General features: G+C 52.6%; 1 protein-coding gene across 4 annotated transcripts in view; it reads left to right on the top strand.

The window, feature by feature from the left end:
* Dcakd (dephospho-CoA kinase domain containing) overlaps positions 1 to 13,307 on the top strand; it is a 35,831-nt gene extending 22,524 nt beyond the window's left edge. For 3 of the 4 annotated variants that reach the window (XM_048365051.1, XM_048365050.1, XM_048365049.1), the window contains exons 4-5: positions 14 to 101; positions 2,148 to 3,326. In XM_048365051.1, the coding sequence (XP_048221008.1) occupies positions 14 to 101; positions 2,148 to 2,487 (428 nt within the window). In that variant the 3' untranslated portion in view covers positions 2,488 to 3,326. Of the gene's footprint in view, positions 1 to 13; positions 102 to 2,147; positions 3,327 to 13,259 lie in introns of those variants that run through there. The other variant, XM_048365052.1, reaches the window with a different exon arrangement.
* Positions 13,308 to 19,983: the final 6,676 nt, after the last annotated feature.

Genomic DNA, 19,983 nt, shown 5'->3' with positions numbered 1-19,983 from the left:
CATGTTTTCCCAGGATATCGCTACGTGATCCTCGATATCCCCCTTCTGTTTGAGACCAAGAAGCTGCTCAAATACATGAAGCATACAGTAGTAGTATACTGGTGAGTGTGTGGCCTGGTGTGGCCCATTGAGCCTGGAAAGGAGGACCCCCGGGGTGAGACATGTGCCAGGGAAATGGCTTACATCTCTTAATGTTTTCCCTAAGGGGTGACCAGTACACACAGGGTTAGAGCAGCCATGCCCAAGCCTTTAGAAACCAACTTCTGTGCCTGTCTCAGATACATCCCGGGCAGGTGTGGGATGTGAGGGGGGCCTCTCTCATGCATGGGAAGGGCTCCCCCTGGTGGCTGCTTGGGGTGCTTCAGCCAGATGCCAGGCCTTGCCCCGGGCTACTGTGCTTTCTACTGGCTTCCTTCAACTCCCAAAACAACTCCTACACTCACCACTTGGTTCACTTTTCAGCGTGAGGTGCTCAGTGCAGGGATCCACAGACACTAAAGTGCAGGTGGTGAGAGAATTTGTCTAGGGTAGTCTGTTGGCAGCACCCAGGAACAGGAAGCTGTGGGGAGGAAGCTGTCAGAGCCCATCCGAGGAAGTAGCTTTGTTCTTAGAATCCCCCCAGGACATGAAGCAAACTAGAAACCCTGGTTTGGTTTGGCGAACAGAGAAAATCAAACTTTTGGAGAACATGAGTCACAGTCCCCAAGGGGTGAGAGACTAGATGAGGCTACAGGGCGTCTCTGCTTCTCTGAAGCTTCCTGCATGTCATGCGACCCCCCCCCCCCCCGCCCCAGCTACAGCAGACACATAGGTGGGCACTGGGCTCTGCAGGTATTTTGGGCGCAGGGTGGCTCTCAGGAGATTAAAGCGTGGGAGCCTCCCCGTACACTGGGGGTGAGCATTGCCCTTCCTTTCCCCCAAGTCCCTCATGAGTTGTCACTTAAAACACTGTCTGGTGTGGAAACTCAGAAATCCTAGCTTTCCTACTGGGCCATGCTTTTCTGGGCAAAAGTTGCTACCTCTCTTGTTCTTTTTTTTTTTTTTTTCTTTTTCTGGTGTGGTGGTGGTTGTGGTTTGAGGGGCGGTGTTGGGAATTAAACCTCTAGGGTCTTATTTGTATTAGGCAAGGGTTCTACCAGTCTTGGTCTATGGGTTCCTTGTTCCCTATCTGTGGAAGAGTGATTAACTTAAGTCTAGGAGGGCTCCGCCTAACACACTTAGAACCTGATACTTAGGGACCAAGGGGAGGCAAGAAAACAACAGCAGCCAGTTGCCTCTGCCACCCCAGGATGCCTCTTTACCTGCAGCCTGTTCTCTGGCTCCTTTTGGTAGCTTACAGAGATCCTCTTGGAAGGCTGAGGGAGCTCCTGGAGCAAAGGGGCTCCTGGGGATTGCACTCTAGAGGACTGACCACAGTCAGCCATGCAGGGCAGCTCCCCTGGGCTCAGCCAGGAGAGGGACTTCCCAAGGAAGGACTCTTGATGGCTTTATCGAGGTGGGTGAAAAGCTTTTTTGAAGTTCTGGGAGACTACATGTGGTTTAGCTTAATTGCAGTGCTTAGTCCTGTCCTGAGACTGGGGATCCACACTTGCAGTCTTTGCTCTTTTGAAGTGCCTCGGACTTGCCCACTCCACTTCATGAGGGGCAGGAAGCACAGCCCGTCCTTTTGCTCTAAATGTACTGCTGTAGGACGTGATGGCAGGGGAAGGGGTTACTTGTGATGTTGCAGGATCAAGCCCCCCTAGGGAAGCGCAGGAACATTTAGAGTGCAGGCCCCCTGCAGGGACCCCATACAGCTGATAGGTGACCCAGTCTTCCTATCTTGTATGTGGGGGAATCATAGCCCAGGAGCCAAGCAGACACCCCAGATGGCAGAGCACAGCTGCGCCTCCTTGTCAGGATTAGGAGCTTAGATGGCTCCTAGAGCTAATAAGGCCCTTACAACGGTGAAGCTAGGGAGCGGGAAGCAGTGAGCTTCCAGTCCTCCCTTTCTGGTCAGAGGACCCTAAGGAACCCAAAGAGCAGAGGATTCATAGGAAGATTTCATCCCTAGCCTCTATTCCAAGCCAGGCCTGACTTAGCTGCCCACTATTTCTTGCTGGTAAAAGGGAGCTGAGGCCTATAGTGCCCTTTTGCCCTGTTCTTAGCGATCGAGACACGCAGCTGGTCCGGCTGATGAAGCGGAACAACCTGAATCGAGAGGATGCAGAAGCACGCATCAAGGCCCAGCTGCCCCTGAAGGACAAGGCCCGCATGGCCAACCATATTCTAGACAACTCCGGCGAGTGGAGCATCACCAAACGCCAGATCGTTCTCTTGCATGCCAAGCTGGAGCACTCCCTGGAGTACTTGCCGCTGAGGCTCGGGGCCCTCATGGGTTTGGCTGCCATCGCCAGCCTCCTCTACCTGCTTACCCGCTACCCTTCTGCCTTCTCCCTAGCTGGAAGACCAAGAAAGGAAACACCTAGGCCTCCTCTTGGAGGCTAAAGTCAGATACATGTCTACACACACACAGACACACACACACACACAATCTGAGTCAGTGCCTGTGCTGGACCAGCCCTTCCTCGGATCACATCCTGACAGGCAAGAAGCAACAGGTCCCTGCTAGTAGGTGCTCCTTCCCACCCTACCCCTCCTTTCCACCCCTCCTTCCTCTTGCAGCGCCCGCAGAACAGTATCCATCATGGCAGGTTCCACTTAGGCCTGTGGGCAGAGTGCAGTCTCTGCAGCTCTTGCATCTGGATGGCTAGAGGTTCCCTGGCTTAAACCTTGAACATCTGTCTCAAGATGACCAAAACCTTCTTAGTACATCTTAGAAAGTCCTTCTGGAGCAAGGGTTTTTCAAACAGAACTCTCCTCTAGGTCGAAGCGTTTGGCCAGAATACAGTACGGATCATTTCATTAGCAATGCTATGGCCAGGCAAAGGCAGAATTTTTCTGACCTGTTTTCTCACTGGGCTTTCTCCGTGCTCCCTCACCCTGCCTTCTGCCTCCCAGCCCTGAACTCCTGCTACTCCACAAGCCCAATGCTGTCTCACCTCTGTGCCTTCCCCTGGATGCTCCCTGGTCTGCTTTTAGTTTTCCTCTTCTAACTCGCTAACCCAACTCAGGCACCATCTGAAGCCCCAGGCAGGGCTAGGTGCTCTGAGACACCAAACTCCCTTGTTCTGCTTTAATCAGTGGTGGAGTAATCAACCAGAAGCTGGTTGGTTTCTCAGAGATTGTAAGCCACTTGAGGGCAGGGCTGTTTTAGTCATCTCTGGGTTCTAGTGTAGGGCCTGCTCACTGTTGGTGCTCAATAAATTGTTGATCTGAAAAACCCACGTGGGGTTCCACAGGGTCTCTCTTTTTTTTTTTTTTGGCCAGTCTGGGCCTTGGACTCAGGGCCTGAGCACTGTCCCTGGCTTCTTCTGCTCAAGGCTAGCACTCTGCCACTTGAGCCACAGCGCCGCTTCTGGCCGTTTTCTGTATATGTGGTGCTGGGGAATCAAACCTAGGACCTCGTGTATCCGAGGCAGGCACTCTTGCCACTAGGCTATATCCCCAGCCCCCCACAGGGTCTCTTCTCACACTGAAGCCCGGGCCTCAGAAGCACCCCAGTGGGTCTTGTTTGCTTCTGAGGGTGGTGGATGGAGGTGCCCAGGCTGTATGGCACCCACTTCCTTTCCTGCTCTATCTTTTCTCTTCCAATCCAATTAGACCTGCAGACATCAGCCTTCCCTACCAGCACCTGCAGACCTGCTGATGTGAGGATCCTACACTCAGCAGCCTATTAAGGCAGAAATGAGTGTGACTAATGTGATTGTGGTGGTGGCCATATTTAATTTTCCTTTTCCAAGGCTGCTCATACCTCAGAGACCCAGCTTGTTAAGTTACTGCATACTCGCAAGCAGCAAGGGGCTGGGCCAAGTAGGTGAGGAAAGTGTTGGGCAAGTAGTGAAAGCACTTGCTTCCCCCATTTGGGTGGGGCCTGGCAGGATTGGGGAGAAGGGACCCCCACAGTGCCTTGTTAGGCCTAGTAATGGAGAAAATGGCTTTGTAAATGTCTGTGATGCTGGACACTGCTGTGTGTCTGACAGTCTATTCCAGGCACAGAGATGGAGGGATCTGGCTTGTGTCACACGGCCAGGCTCTGAGCTGTCCAGACCCAGCGCCGCCTCCAGGAGAAGTAGGAGACCCAAGCCTGGGACCCAGCTCTGTCTCCTACTGCAGTGAACCTGCATCCTTCTTGGGTTGAATGAAAACCTGGTCGTTTCTCCTGTCAGGTGTGCGCGGTGCTTACAGTATAGGCTCTAATAAATGGAAGGCCGTGAAAAACCATTTTGCAAAGTAGGAAGTGGAATTCACCTTCCTGACCCAGGCTGGCAAGTGTGGAGAAGCCAAGTTCTGCCTGGGTCTGACTGCACCAGGCTTCCGTCCTGCTCCTTTGCCTCCCTCCATCAGGTCCCCTGACCCAGGATTGGTGGTCGAAGGTGGTTTTAGGAAGCGCCTTGCTGTCTTAGGAGAAGGGCTAAAGCACTGAAGACGGCCACCGCCAAACCGGAGCAGCAGGGCACCCACCGTGGCGGCAGGCGGCAGCACGCGCCCAAGTTCGGGCACCCAGGTACCAGCTGGGCGGGCTGCTGGCTCTCCAGGACCAAACTTTATCCAGGTCGGCCTCAGATCTCCCCTGGCCATTGAGGAGGGAAGAGGAAGGGAAGGGCGGGGCCAGAACCGTTCAGAGGCTGAGCCTGGGGTGTAAGCAGCAGCAGGCATGACTGCCCAGGCTCTAGCATGTCCCCCATCCGTAGCACCCCTGCTGTTTAGTAATTGTCAGCTCTTCAGATATTCTGGCTTTCTATCCTTAGGGGAAAAGAGGGGCAGGAAGGGCAAGTGGTGGCTCGGGACTCTCCATAGTCTCCATGGGCTAGAAATGGGACTGGCAGGAGGATAGAGTGCCTGCTGAAGACACTGAGGTTAGAAGAAAACAGTGCCGGGGGAAGGAGAGGGAATGAGGTGACAGTGGTGACCCGTGGGTTATGGGGTACTCGGGGATGGGCAGAGGAAGCCCCTGGAGCGGGCCAAGAAGGCCCACCCTGAAAGGTAGTGAGGTACAGGAGTTGCTTTCCTGCTTCTTCCAGGAAAGGAGGTGGCTAGTGGGTCCTGCCACCCCATCCCACCCTGTAGAGGTGAGGCTGCACCCAGCTGGGACCCCAGGCCGCCTCAGTTCCCCCACCTTCCTCCCCCCTCCCTGTTGCTCAGATTCCAATACAATTTCCAGCTAACCAGCATGTCGATAGAACAAGCTGGGCGGCCGGATTGCTGGCCAATTACAGGAAATCATTCTGCTCCACAGCTCAGGGCTCCGGGTGAGGGAGAGAGGGAGGAAAGGATGGGAGGGAGCAGGCGCCGGCTTGCAGGCTGGGATGGGGCTTCAGGCAGGGAGTGCTGCGCCCCCACCTCCAGGAGTGAGGGTGGGAGCAGGATGGGGAGGGGGGGCTCCTGGGGACAGTCTTGCCCCCAGCTCTTCCTCAGCCTCTGTGAGCTCTGTATCCAGCTCCTCCATCATGGGCAAGTTGGTGCCCGGAGCCATAAAGAGAAGGAACTGGGACCTGAGGACGGCTGAAGAGAGTGGAGGCGAGGCATTTGCTGGAAGCTACGGAGGACAGGAGTGGGGGTGACAGCATAGAGGAGTGGGGGCAGGGATGGCACCCAGGGGAGACTTTCAGAGGTCATGTGGGGGCCTGAAAGCTGGGGCCTGTTCAGGCAAGACCTCTGTTTCCAGGGGTGGAAGGCAAGAGATGCTGGGGCCCAGCCTCCGCTGAAGGGGCGGCTTGGCTTGGCCAAGGGGTAAAATCGCACGTGGTGTTCCACTGCACATAGGACAAGATCCCCTTCGCTCACCCTCCTGTCCCTCCTCAGGCTCTCAGGGGCCACTTCCCTTATGTGAACCCATCACAAGACCCTTCCACTGTCCATCTGCCTGAACCCTTGCTATGGGGGTGCTCCTTTGCTGACCCCCCCAGCCCCATCATTCATCAAGGCTCTCCCCAAACCATTTAAGCCCTCCTCCACAAGGACCCCCTGCAGACAGACCCCAAGACTCCCTATTTCCCAAGCTAGACTAGGTCTTCCCCCAAAAAAAACTTCTGGAAGATCCCTGAGGGGCAGAAACTTGCTATGTACTAATCAGGAATGATGGTTGCTTGGCCTGTGTGGGGATCCAGTCATCAACTCAATCCTCTGTTCCTCCTTAGAGACTTCACCAGACACCCTAGTTCCATACTCTCTCTTCAGCTCACGCTAGGTCTAGGTCCTGGATTGAGTTCCTCTCTAGCTTTCTAGCCCACCCAAGGATAACCAGGACCACTGTGGGAACAGATGTGGACCTCTCTTGCAGCATTAAGAGAAGGGGGGAGGAGGTGTTAAACCCCTCGTTCAAAAATTCCTTTGCAGCCCTACACCTGTAATCCCAGCTACCCAGGAGGCTGAGATCTGAGGATCAAGGTTCAAAGCCATGTTCATGAGTCTTATCTCCGTTGAACCCAGAAAAGCTGAGAGTGGAACTGTGTGTGGTGCAAGCCATAGAATGCTAGCCTTAAGAAGAACTAAAAAAAAAAAAAGCTCAGGGACAGCGCTCAGGCTCTGAGTTCAAGCCTCATAACTAGCCAACCCCACCCCTCCCCCGCCCCCCAAATATAAGTCCTTTGCCCAGGTGCATCCAGACATTTCCCCAGGACCCCAACTTCCCCAGCGTCTCTCTGCCTTAGTACACAGGCTCAGATACCGAACTAGTGATCCTATTGGTGTCCCATTCCACTGAGCCGCGATGAAGCCACTGCTCTCGGGCTGTGCCCCGCGTGGGCCTGGCTCCCGGGGCTCGGTGATCCGGAAGAGGGCGCCGGCTCTGCCCGCCCGCCTGCTGTGCCCGGCCTGGCCCGGCGGAGGCGCCCGCCCCTCCCGCCCCGCGCGCGCGCGCGCACGGGCGCAGCCCTCGGCAGCCCGCGGGCTCGGTGCCATCGATCGGAGCCGCGGGGACCTGGGCTCGCCGCCTCCCCACCCCTCGCTTTTCGCTTTTAATTGAAGTTTGTTTGAGCAGAGCGCGGCGCAGGCTGAAGCAGAAACCAAATATTTAGTTGCAGCAAATTGGCACCTCCAGATCAATTACCCGGCCCGGAGTCAGGGCGGGCGCCGCCCCCCGCGCCCCGCGGAATCTCAATGCCGCGCCGCCCGCCTCCGTGCCGCCGCACGTTTCTCATCAGCTCCAGCCATACATCACCCGGGGCCGCCGGGGGACGGGCTCCCAGTGGGACGAGTTCCCGGGAAGGGACCTGGTTGCTGATTCCCACGGCGCCCGGCCCCAGCGCGCCTGTCTGGGGTGGGGGTGGGGGTGGGGAGACCCGGGAGGATTGGGGGGGGGGTCCTCATCGTGGTGTCTCCTTTTACCCGCAGGGTGACCTTAGGGGAGTTATTACTGCTCCCCGAGTCTCAGTTTCCCCAGCCCACATACGAGGGTCCAACTTTCACTGGGTGGAATCAGCCCCGGAGAGCAAAGGGCGTCTTGGGGGTGGGGTGGGGGGCCTCGCTGGCTTGCGCCGTGGGGTTTTCTGTGTTTCATAGCTCGGGGTTCACTGGGTTGCCCAGGTGGGGTCCGAACTGGCAATCTTCCTGCCTCCGCTTCCTTCCGGACTGCTGAGATTACAGGCGTGGGCCGCCAGGCCCTAAACACGAGATTTCTGCACTGTGTGGAGATAAAATAGGTTTGAGAATGAAATGAGGAGACTGAGTGGGACGCAAGCCAATCAAGCCACCCCCCAAAAAACATACAGCGCGGGGGGCGGGGAGGGGAGGGCAGGAGGTCCCCTAGGAGCAGCCAGACCCCTGAGGTCCCTAGTAAGGCGGGAAGTTCAGCAGGGGCTGAACAGGTTCTTTCTAGAAAAGTTCTGACCTAGCCCAAGTGCATTTAGCATCGCCAGAAGCTTCTCCAGCCCCGTGGAGAATTTGGGCCCAGAGAGGCATGGAAGACAGCCACGACGCCGCCGAGCTTCAGGCAAGAGAGGGTTGGGGGCGTCCCAAGAAGGCCGCCGGTGGCTCCAGGCCCAGACCCTGCTGAGCCCCAGGGCAGCTGGGTCACGGTGAGGCTTTGCCTTTCTCTCAAGCTCAGTTCTCCCATGTGTAAAATGGGGTCAACACCCTCTACCTCTCAGAATGTAGTCAAGGCAGACAGGAAATCCAGAGCCCAGCCTCCGTTTTCCCAACTGTGAAATGGCACCACAGGCCACAAGCCACATAGTACTCAGAAAGATGGGTGACTTCTAGAGGTAGCTGAATCCACCGCCCTGCCTTCCTCCCACCCTCCCAACCCAGCTATACCCTTTTCTTCTGGGGGGGGGGGGATGTGGACAAAACCCTCTTTAGGAACGGCAGGCCACCATTTATCAAGTCAGGAAGTCCTTCTGACAGTCTGCCTTAAATCTTTCATTGCTTCCTTCAGGGAAAATTTAAAGAAGAAACAGGAAAAAAAAAAAGATAAATGCTTATGGGTAGGTGATGACACGCTATTTTTTTTTTTAAATACACCCAAAAAAGGACCACAGAGATGGGGGCGTTACTTTCAGACACAATGGTCTTTACAACCAAACATCTTGGCGATAAATATAGCTGTGTAATTCCTTTTTTTTTTTTCTCCTTGGCAGAGAGAAAGGCTGAGGTTGGGCAGAAAAGCAGAGGGACCCGAAAATATAAATCAATATGTGACTTTAATATATGTGCTCTCGGTGGCGGTGTGTGCTGGGGATTATTAGTAACCTTGATTCCAGCTCAGTGTCCGTGCAAGGCGGGGAGACACGCAGCCCCCAGGGAGGAGAAGAGAAATTAGGAAGCCAAATTCTTCTCCTGATTGACACCTGGGTAAACATTATCCTGGCAGAAGGGGAAGAGAAAAAAAAAAAAGATCAATGCTGGGTATTTTTATCACGTTCCAGGGACGATGGTGTATGGGGTGTGGGGGGAAGAGGTTGAGAAATTAAAGCAACAGTCCTGTAGCATCCTTGAATATGCTCATCTCCAAGGAGGAGGCCAATGGGGTGGAACCCAGATGGAGAGGGTCCAGCACAGGACCATGGGTCTGTCTGGAAGAAAGTGGATCTGCCCCCAGGGAGCAGCAGCCAGGACTTGTTTTGCCCTGAGGCATTCCTGTGACTGGCAGCAGGTACAAAGGAGCCAGGCCTTTAATGGCTGGGGAAAAGGCATCAGCTTTGATGAGGAAATCATAGGCCAGGGGGTCTAATGTGAGATCAGACTGGCGCTTCCATGGATCAAGAGGCCTGAGTCTCAATGGGCTGTTTCTAGTGGGAGGTTCACAGGTGCTTGGGGACCGGACAGTGGCTTAGATGGAGAGAGGAAGGAGGGGGGAGAGTAGGGGGGGGTAGGGGAGCAATCCAGGGCAGTTCCATGCTAGTGTGGAGGAAAGGATCTCCCTCTGGGCTGGTTCAGATCCAGGGTCATGGAAACTTTAGGCTTCTACTCTGTCCAGGCTGTATGATCTTCAGCAAGTTGCTTGACCTCACAGAGCCTCATCTTCCTTATCTGTAAAATGAAGGCGGGCAGCTCCTCTCTGCTCATCTTACAGCTTGAAAATGAGATGATTGCCAGGCATTTGGTGATTCACACCTGTAATCATAGCTACTACTCAAGAGGCTGAGAAAAATCCCTGAGCCTCTTTATTTCCAACAAACTACCAAACAAGCCAGAAGTGGTGCTGTGGCTCAAGTGGTAGAGCACTAGTTGTGAGCAAAAGAAGCTCAGGGACAGCACTCAGGCCCTGAATCCAAGCCCCAGGACCAACGAAAAGAAACAAGAAGAAAAAAAAGAAAATGAGATAAAGTATTTACAGGGTAGAGGGGTTATGGCTAGCTACAGCAGGTCTGTCACTGATACAGATATGTTGGGAGCCATATAAATATGTCTAAATGCTCCAGTAGCTGTATTTTATTTATTTGTTTGTTTATTTATTTATTTATTTATTGCCAGTCTTGGGACTCAGGGCCTGAGCACTGTCCCTGACTTCTTTTTGCTCAAGGCTAGCACTCTGCCACTTCAGCCACAGTGCCACTTCTGGCCGTTTTCTGTATACGTGGTGCTGGGGAATCGAACCCAGGGCTTCATGTATACAAGGCAAGCACTCGTGCCGCTAGGCCATATCCCCAGCCCCCAGTAGCTGTATTTAAAAGAGTAGAAAGAGGGCATGGAATGTGACTTAGTAGCAGAGTGCTTACCTGGCATGCATGAAGCCCCGAGTTCAATTTCTCAGTACCACATAAACAGAAAAAGCAGCAAGTAGAGCTATGGCTCAAGTGGAAGAGTGCTAGCCTTGAGCAAAGAAACAAAAACAAACAAACAAACAACAACAACAAGAACAAAAAACACAGGGACAGTGCCCAGGCTCTGAGTACAAGCCCCAGGACTGGAAAAAATAAAAAAGGGTAGAAAAAGGGCTGTGACTGTGGCTTAAGGGGTAGGTAGAGTGCCCACTACCCTGATGGAATTCAAACCCTAGTACTAAAAAATAAAGAAGTACAACCAAACACAGTAACTCCAACCTGTAATTCTAGTCACTCAGGAATCAGAGATTAGGAGGACTGTGGTTTGAGGCCAGCCTGGCAAAAAGTTTACAAGACTCCCATCTGAACCAATAAAAAGTTTAAAGCTCAATGCTTTAAGCTGAGCCAAGGCAAAAAGTATGTGAAATCCTCCCCATCTCAACCAATACAAAGCTAGTACAGTGGTATGCACCTGCTAGCCTAGCTACATAAGTGCAAACAGGAGGATCACAGTCCAGATCAGCCAAGGCAAAAAGCAAGATTCCCATTCAAACAGCAGCTAAAAGGGCTGGAGGTATGGACTTGAGTGGTAGAATACCTGCCTAGCAAGCACAACCACTATTACTAGGGAGGGAAAAGTGAAAAGAAATATATACAATTAATTCCATTAGTATTTTAAATTTAAACAGTATGTCTAATATATGATCATTTTTCAGCACATGGAAATGCTATAATGGAAACCATATTGTAGTGCTCAGGAGTTGCGGGAGCTGAATGCCTGCCATATGTAGCCAATAGACATTTAGATTATGAAGCCCATGATAACAGCAGGAAGAGGGCCCAGTGTGCCCCTGAGAAATGTAAGGCAGGTCATGCCTTCTGTGTGTGTTTGGGTGTGTGTGCTATTTTATGGCCTCTAAAAGGACCCTGGCCCCGCAGGGGCTCTTTAAGGGAGGTAGACTGATGGCAGTGGCTTCCTCGGTGTATCTGAGCAGCACCTAGGCTTGGGGTACACATGGAGTTCCTCTTTCTTCTCCTCTCCCCTCCCTTTCTATTTCTTTTCTTTTATTTATTTTTATTTTGCCAGTCCTGGGCTTGGACTCAGGGCCTGAGCACTGTCTCTGGCTTCTTTTTGCTCAAGGCTAGCACTCTGCCACTTGAGCCACAGTGCCACTTCTGGCCGTTTTCTGTATATGTGGTGCTGGGGAATCGAACCCAAGGCTTCATGTATATGAGGCAAGCACTCTTGCCACTAAGCCATATTCCCAGCCCTTGTCCCCTCCCTTTCCTTCTAACCTCCCCACCCTCCTTTCCTCTTCCCTTCCTTTCCCTCCTCTTCTCTCTCCTCTCCCTTCTCTCCTCCCTCCTTCTCCTCCTTCCTCTCTCCCGCTCCCCCCTCTCTCCCTCTCCCCCCCTCTCTCCCCCTTCTCTCCCTTTTCCCCGCCCCCTCTAGGGTCTGGCTGTATAATCCAGACTAGAACTCAAGATCCAACTTGGCTTCTGCCTCCTAAGTGCTGGGATTACAGGCTAGTGCAACTGCACTTGGCGTTTGGAAGTTTTTAGTTCTTGGTACAGTTGCTTCTGGCTGCAGACTGGAAGGCAAGGTTTCTTTCCGAGCCACACCATCTCGCAACCAGAAATGGTCCCCATCAACCCCACTTTGCACAGCAGGACACTTTTCCACAAAACATGCCTGTTGGCAAGCTGTGAACTTGTATGACGAAAAGAGAAAGTAAGGAGGGGTGGAGGAGCGGAGCGGGAGAGGTGCCTCTCTTAAAGCTGCCTTTCACTTGGGTGGCAATTACTGAACATGCTCCTAGGTCAGCAAGGGTCAGTTGGTTTCTAGAGGAGACAGGCTGCAAATGGAGATAAAAGGTTGAGAAGAGGCTCAGGAAGGGTGTGATTTTCCAAAAGGCCTCCCACAAGCCCAGAATGGGGGTGTGCTGGAGCATTAGATTCAGGTTCAGGATACCAGGGTATCTTCTCAGCGGCTCTCAACACTAGGGCTTGTGGGAAGGAGCTTACCAGGCTATTTCAGGACCATGTGAAGGGTGGTAGCCTTCCCAGGGACAGCCTGACATTTCCTGTGAAGGCCGGAAGCCAGAGAATGGAGCCTGGCAGCCTGGAGCCCTCACGGCTCCAGCCCTCATGGTTGCTAATCCTTTGCCCAAGTTGCTTCAGTCCTTCTTACCTATCAGTCTTCTCTGCCCTGGCTGCAAAATTGCACTGCCAGAGAAAGTATAGGAGGCACCAGGCTGCCCCAAGACCAAGGGCCCCGGCAACGCCCAGGGTCCAGCAGCAGCCAGCCCTCTGCTATGTCACTTGCAGACTCTGTAATGAAGATGTGAGGTGGGGGGAGATTTTAGAAGATCTACACAGAAGAGAGTAGAGCAAATAGGCCTCAGGAGATCTTGTGAACCCATCTGTTTCCCCATCACCAAAGGCAAATGTCTGGATAGTGAGTGAGTGTGTGTGTGTGTGTGTGTGTGTGTGTGTGTGTTTCTAAGCTGAGGAGCTCAGCCTTTGCCAAGGCTTGGAGGGACTCTGTCACCTCTACACACTTGTTCATAGGCATAAATTCCTGTCCCCCTTCACAAGTAAACACAAACAGACCCCCTCACATGTACACAACACACCAAGTTCATGTGTACACACACAGACACACCCACACATATAAATATGTGCTTCCCTGCTTCCTCTCCTTGTGTTTCAAGGCTTTTCCATCTGGTTCTGTCCTTCACAGAGCCACTTGCACTGAGCTCCTTCCTCCTTAGCTTTGTCAAGCCTGTTAGAGCCTTTCTGTGTTTCCCAGCATCAAGCCAAATCCAGCTTCAGACTCCGTGGCTTGGCATCCAAGGAGCCTTGAACAAAAGTCTTCTTCCAACAGTCACCAACAGCCAAGCTCACTAACCAGCCAGCCTGATGCCTTCTAGCCTCTCCACCTTGGCCTGGGGAGTCTCTCTCTCTCTCTCTCTCTCTCTCTCTCTCTCTCTCTCTCTCTCTCTCTCTCTCTCTCTCTCTCTCTCTCCCAGAACTCTAGGCAGTGTACCTGAGCTTTGTTGCTCAAGGCTAGTGTCCTACCTGAACCACAGTTCCACTTCCAGCTTTTTTTGGGGGGGGGGGGGGCTGGTTAATTGGAGACAAAAGTCTCATGGACTTTCTTACCTGGGCTGGCTTTGAACCAAGATCCTCAGGTCTCAGTTTCCTGAGTGGCTAGGATTACAGGATTATAGACATGAGCCCTTGTACCCAGTTCTTCCACATCTACCCCTCCCCATCCACTTCTGCTTACTGGAATCCCTCCCTCCTCCCCCCCCCCCCCATTCTGCAAGGCCTGGCTCAAATGTCTCTCCTGTAAACCTTTTCCTGGGAGTCTAATGGGAAATGCCTGCTCTCCTCTATCTATCTGCTATGGCCCTTTCATGGCCCTCTCCCTCAGCCTCTGTCTCTCACCTTTCGGAAAGGGTAAGCCCCTGGAGGGCAGCGCTATCAGCAGAGTCAGTGCATCCCTTCTGAATCAGGTTTCCGCCCTCCCACCTCCTGCCCTGCTCCCCCGCCCCCCCCCCCCCCCGCACCTCCATCCCCACCCCAAGGAAACATCAAGGTCACACAGGGAGGGAAAAAGAGATGAACCGACATTTCACCAAGCACAATGTGAACCCCGCTCAGGTGCTCCCCTCCTCCCAGTATTCTTACTGGACTCCGGCCTGCCCTTGGCTCGCCTCCCTCTGGCCCCTCCCATCCACCCGGTCCAGATGTCCGGAGCCAGACGCAGCCGTGCACTGCTCCTCCCCGAGCCCGCGTCTCCATCGTGTTGCCGGGACCTCTGTCTGGCCTTCCCCGTTGGGACTATGAGGACCTACCTTTCCTTGTCTGTCTTTTGTCTTTTCTCCTGCCATTCAAATTAGGATTTCAGATAGCTCTCAGAGACACGTGTGACAGATTAAAAAAGAAGAAAAGAAAGAGTGGAAGCCAGAGTGGAGCAAGGAGAGGTCCCGCCGCCGCTGCCTCCTCCAGGCTCGGTATCTGGCACCCCACAAAGAGTGCTTTTCAGAGCTACCGCTGCCCCGCTGCCCCACGGGCCCTTGCTGAGCCCATTCATCCTTTCCAGCAACTTCAGGTGCCCACTTGGCCAATGCCCTACTCGCTTCCTTGCCAAATCACTGGGCTCCGCTCCAACCCCAGCCCTGCCAGCCCTAGTTCACCCAGCCCAACCCCTCACGCTTGGCTTTCTCTCTCCCACCCCCATCTGCAACCACAGCACATCCCAGCTGTCTGATTAACTCAATTGATTAATTAAGCTCTAATGAGAGCTGTGACTCACCCCTGCAGCTGCTGACCAGGAGGCCAAGCATGCCAGGAAGGGCACCGGAGCCACCAGCACAGCCTTCAGAAGGCCCAGGGGCAGGAAGTTCAGTGACTGGTGTCACTAACTGGTAGGAAAGACACAAAAACTTGCCAATGGCTAGGTTGCCTCCAGAGGGGAGAGGGTGTTGGGGGGTGGAGAGGAGGGAGTCACCTCCCCAGCCAGCTGGTACATCCCAGAATCACACACTTAGTGCCAGCCCTGATGGAGGCAGAACAGAGGTTGATTGGCTGCAAGTTACAGAGGGAAACCTAAACCTCCCTTCGTTCTGGGACTCAGAATACCCAAAGCCCAGAGAGTACTGGGGGTGCACTAGAAGTTTGGTACTGACCCTGGCATTTCTTCCACCTCCACAAGTACTAGCTAGGTGATCAGGCAATTTCCACCTCTGATGCTGACTCCTAATCCCAAGAGCAAGCCTTAACCTCTCTTCCTTTCACTTCCATTCTCTCCAATCAACTGTGGATACCCCCTTCCTATCTCTGTCCCTTTGTCCAGAATGGGTCAGGGATGCCTTTCATTAATAAAATAAGCAGTTGAGTGGCGTTTTCCATTTCACACATGATATCTGTCCTGGGTCTTCTCCAGAATCCTTTTTTTTTTTTTTTTTTTTTGCCAATCCTGGGGCTTGGACTCAGGGCCTGAGCACTGTCCCTGGCTTCTTTTTGCTCAAGGCTAGCACTCTGCCACTTGAGTTACAGTGCCACTTCTAGCCATTTTCTGTATATGTGGTGCTGGGGAATCGAACCCAGGGCTTCAAGTATACAAGGCAAGCGCTCTTGCCACTAGGCCATATCCCCAGCCCCTTCTCCAGAATCCTATAAGGCAGACAGAGCCTGGTGTCCATTCTAGAGAGGAGGGCAGTGAGATCTCAGCCTGCCCAGGATCTCACCCGATTCTTCCTTGCTTCCCAGCCTTTGCACGAACACACTCCTGCACAACCTTGAGAATTCAGCTTATAGCTCACTTCATCCAGGAAGCCCCTGGCCTCCCCTGCTGCAGGAGAGGGTGCTCCTCCACCAATCTCTATGTCCTACTTTATGATAGCAGCTTCCATTTGGTTTACTTCTGCTTTCCCAGTGTCCCCAAGATGAATATTTCCTGAAGGAAGAAGGGAAGAAGTGAATGACATCACAAAGTGCAGATGTTCTGAGCTCTAGTCTAGGGCTAGGAGGAAGGACATGGTGAAGGACCTGACAGGTAGGAAGGACAACGCCACCCAGTCTGGGTATGAAAGATGTTTCTTCACTGCCTGCATGGCCCATTGGGTCACAGATCAAGCAAGTAATCTCTTTTCTTCTACCTCTTCCTCTCCCCCGCCCCCTCCCCCCCCCCAGGAGATAGGATGTGCAAGGCTAGCCCAAGGAATCATGGGAGATGGTGGGGGAAGATGGGCAGGGGAGGAGAGGTGGGGAAGTGTGTGGTTATGGGAGGGACCAGTCTTAGGGCTTCCTTCAAGAGAGCCAGGGCACTGGCTGGACAGTCAAAAACCTGGGCTGGAGTCCTGGCTTTGTCTCATCCCACTGGGTGACAATGTATATGTGGCCTTCCCAAGTGAACAAGTCTGATGGCATAGGCTTTGGAACGTGGTCCTCTCTGAGTATTCTGCAGCCCCAAGAGGCATCAGTGAGGGGAGGAAGGGAGATGGTGATGGACAGTAATAAGAGAGGGGTTGCAACACACACACACACACACACACACACACACACACACACACACACAGTATGAGGGGGTAAACACAGTCAGGAGCCTCCAGTCCTCTGCCCTCAGCCCCTCTGCTGTCACTGCCCCTCAGATTCAATTACCAGCTGGGCTTTCAAATCAAGTTCCAGCCAGTAACTTTACTGGAGAAAATGATTATGTGATTATTTCAACCTTGCTCCAAACACTGTTTTAATTGGATCTGAGAAGGGGTGATTTGTGCATCCGAGGGGCCACGGGAGGGCGGGAGCAGCATGGGAATGCCAGGCAGGAGCCTTGCTTGCGAGCGCGTGCGCCCTTGAAGGGCAATGGATGGTATTGCTAACAGGAATCCCATCCCCAAAATCTCCTCCCTGTGGCTGGAACCAGTGGGAGCCTTAGCAGAAAAGAGGAAATCAGAGTTAGGGGAGGGATCAGGGGAGGAGGACTTCCCGCGCCAGCGCCAGCGCACTAAGGGGAGGTTTAGAAGACAACAGGATCTAGAGGCTTTGTTTGCTGCCCACAGTGCCCTTGGCCACTTAGAAAGTCAGTTTTCTGGCTAGGTAGGGTGATGCAGATCTGTAATCCCAGCCTCTCAAGTGGGAGAAGTAGGAGGCTCAAAGTCCAAGGCTGGCCTTCTCAGAAATAAACTAACGCTGGGCTGGAGAAGGCTCAACTGGTGGAGCGCTAGCTATGAGCAAGTAAGTTCAAGGCCCTGAGTTTAAGCACCAGTACCAGAAAGGAAAAAAAAAGACAAACAAACTAGAAAAATGGCAAATGAAGAAAACTGAGAAGTTTGGGGCCAGAATCAAGCCCGATAGGTTTAGTCTCCCCTCCATGCTAGTCCACTTTAAAAAAAAAAAAGGAGTAATTACCAGGTGTTGGTGGCTCATACCTGTATTTCTAGCTTCCTGGCAGGCTGATACTAGAGTTTGAAACCTAGAAAGTCTGGGAGAAGCCAGGTCCTAGTCGCTCATGCCTGTAATCCTAGCTACACAAGAGAGTGAGATCTGTGAATGGAGGTTTGAAGCCAGCTCAGGCAGACAAATTCAAGAGACTCTCATCTCCAATTAACCAGAAATAGGAAGCATAGCTCAAGTGGTAGAGCGCCAGCTGTGATCGATAAAGCCAAGCAAGAGCAAGAGCCACACATACACACACACACACACACACACACACACACACACGACACACACACACACACACACACACACACCTCCCAACACTGAAGCCAGTCACTAAGCCAGGCTGGATAGGATGAAGTCTAGGAAGACTTCCTTGAATCTGTTACCAGGTGGTGAGGGTAGCTGAGCTACCAGGAAGGGGTTGGCACTGAAAAAGATCAAGCAGCAGAAATGCAGACACAGGAAGGAGGGAGAAATGGAAGAAGGTATCCCTCATATGTTTGCGTCATTGTACTGCATAACCCGCCCCCCCCCCCCCCCCCCCCCCCGCCAAATGGAGCAAATTACAATTTCCATTTCACAGACTTGAGTCCTGAGGCGGGTTTACACACCTGTGAGGGTCACACACAACCAGGAGGGGCTGAAACAAGGTCTGCCCTGGCCCAGAACCTTTGTCCTGTGCCTCTCCCTGAGCCTGCCAGCCTTCACACCCAGGATACCTAGGGATCATCTAGGAATTAGGAGGCCAGTTCCCAAGAATTTCTGGGACAGACAAGAATCTAGGACTGAGATCTGAGACAAGCAGGACTCCAGGCCTCTGGGCCAGTGTCTGCCTGGAGGAAATCCGGTCTCAAAGGCGTCGATCATGAAGCAGAGGAGATGATGGTATTGTCAAAGAAGAAACCTAGTGCTGCCGCCCTCCTTCACTCATTAATTTCTGGGGAAGTATTAGCTGTCAGCAAGCAGCGGTCCTTCAATTCAAATTACAGAATTTGAATTCTTAATTTCTCCTAATCCATCAGTGAGCTGCCTTCCTGTGCTAATATTAGCAGCGCTGGCGAGGCTCGGGAGTGGAGTCTCTGATGTGTCCTCCCCTCACAGAATCAATAGGGCTGGGTCTGGGCCGTGTACCCTCCCAGGTAGGGACTCCTGGCTGCTCCCCAGCTGCCTCCAGCCCCATAAGGAGTGCAGAGTTTTAGGAGGTGGTCCCATGAAGGAAAGAGTGACCTCAGGTGTTAAAGCAAAGGGGTGGTAGGGGAGATGAGAAAACGCCAGGAACAGGGAAGGGAAGGAGGGAGAGAGGGAGAGACTCAGGAACTACATAATTAACTAGACCAAGAGAGGTGGAGGCAGAATGATGGGGAGATTAGGTTGGGGCACAAAGGGATGGATGGAGACAAAGCTGGTGAGGAGGGGAAGGAACCTTCCAGAAACCTAGAGACAGGACACTCTGTATACCAACTTAAAAACAAACAAACAAACATAACTTGGGCTGGGATGTAGCTCAATGGCAAAGTGCTTGCCTAGCAAGTGCAACGTCCTGGGTTCGATCCCCAGTATCAAAAAAGAAAAGACAAAAAAATACAGTTTAAAAAAAGAACCCGGGCTGGGGATATAGCCTAGTGGCAAGAGTGCCTGCCTCGGATACACGAGGCCCTAGGTTCGATTCCCCAGCACCACATATACAGAAAACGGCCAAGCAGCGCTGTGGCTCAAGTGGCAGAGTGCTAGCCTTGAGCGGGAAGAAGCCAGGGACAGTGCTCAGGCCCTGAGTCCAAGGCCCAGGACTGGCCAAAAAAAAAAAAAAAAAAAAAAAAAAAAGAACCCAACCAAGACATTGTACAGAGGGGCTACCATTTCATAAGTCAGGTAACGAGTACATTTCCTTGCCGGATAATGTCACCCTTTCCTTCATTTTTTCCCAGTTTTCCCCTCCTGACCCTGTCTACAAGTTCCATAGTTCATTTTTCCATATAGTATTGTAAATTGATTTTTATTTTTTATTTTTTGGCCAGTCCTGGCACTTGGGACTCAGGCCCTGAGCTTCTTTCTGCTCAAGGCTAGCACTCTACCCCTTGAGCCACAGTGCCACTTCTGGCTTTTTCTATATATGTGGTACTGAGGAATCGAACCCAGAGCTTCATGCATGCTAGTCAAGCCTCTATTGCTAAGCCACATTCCCAGCCCTGTAAACTGATTTTGACTGGGAGAAAACATAGCAAGGCAAAAGCAAGTATAGTGTCACAGTAAGTATAGTGTCTTGTGGATAATGTGGGCCCTTTACCATGGAACCCAGCAGTCTATTTTGCCTATCAGTGTTCTAGAGAAAGGCCCAGAGTCTCACATTAATGTCTAAAGGCCTTCTCTGCCAAGAAGTCCTCTTGCTTTCTTGTTAGCAGTGCCAACTTCTTTTTTTCCCAGTCCTAGGGCTTGAACTCAGGGCCTGAGCACTGTCCCTGAGCTTCTTTTGCTCAAGGCTGGCACTCTACCTCTTGAGCCACTGTGCCTCTTCCAGCCTTTTCTGTTTATGTGGTACTTAGGACTTGAATCCAGGGCTTCATGCATGCTAGGCAAGCACTCTACCACTAGGCCACATTCCCAGCCCACAGTGCCAACTCTTCTTATCAGGCGGCACTACTCCCCAGGCAAGCCACTTGAGATCTTTGAGACATGAAGCAGCAAGGACAGCTGCTAACCTATGCACCTATGTCTATTTTTTCCTTGAACT

This window comes from Perognathus longimembris, chromosome 17, assembly GCF_023159225.1.
Source record: "Perognathus longimembris pacificus isolate PPM17 chromosome 17, ASM2315922v1, whole genome shotgun sequence".
Lineage (NCBI taxonomy): Eukaryota > Metazoa > Chordata > Mammalia > Rodentia > Heteromyidae > Perognathus > Perognathus longimembris.
Note: the sequence above shows the minus strand (reverse complement) of the source record. Positions and strands in the feature narration are given on the sequence as shown.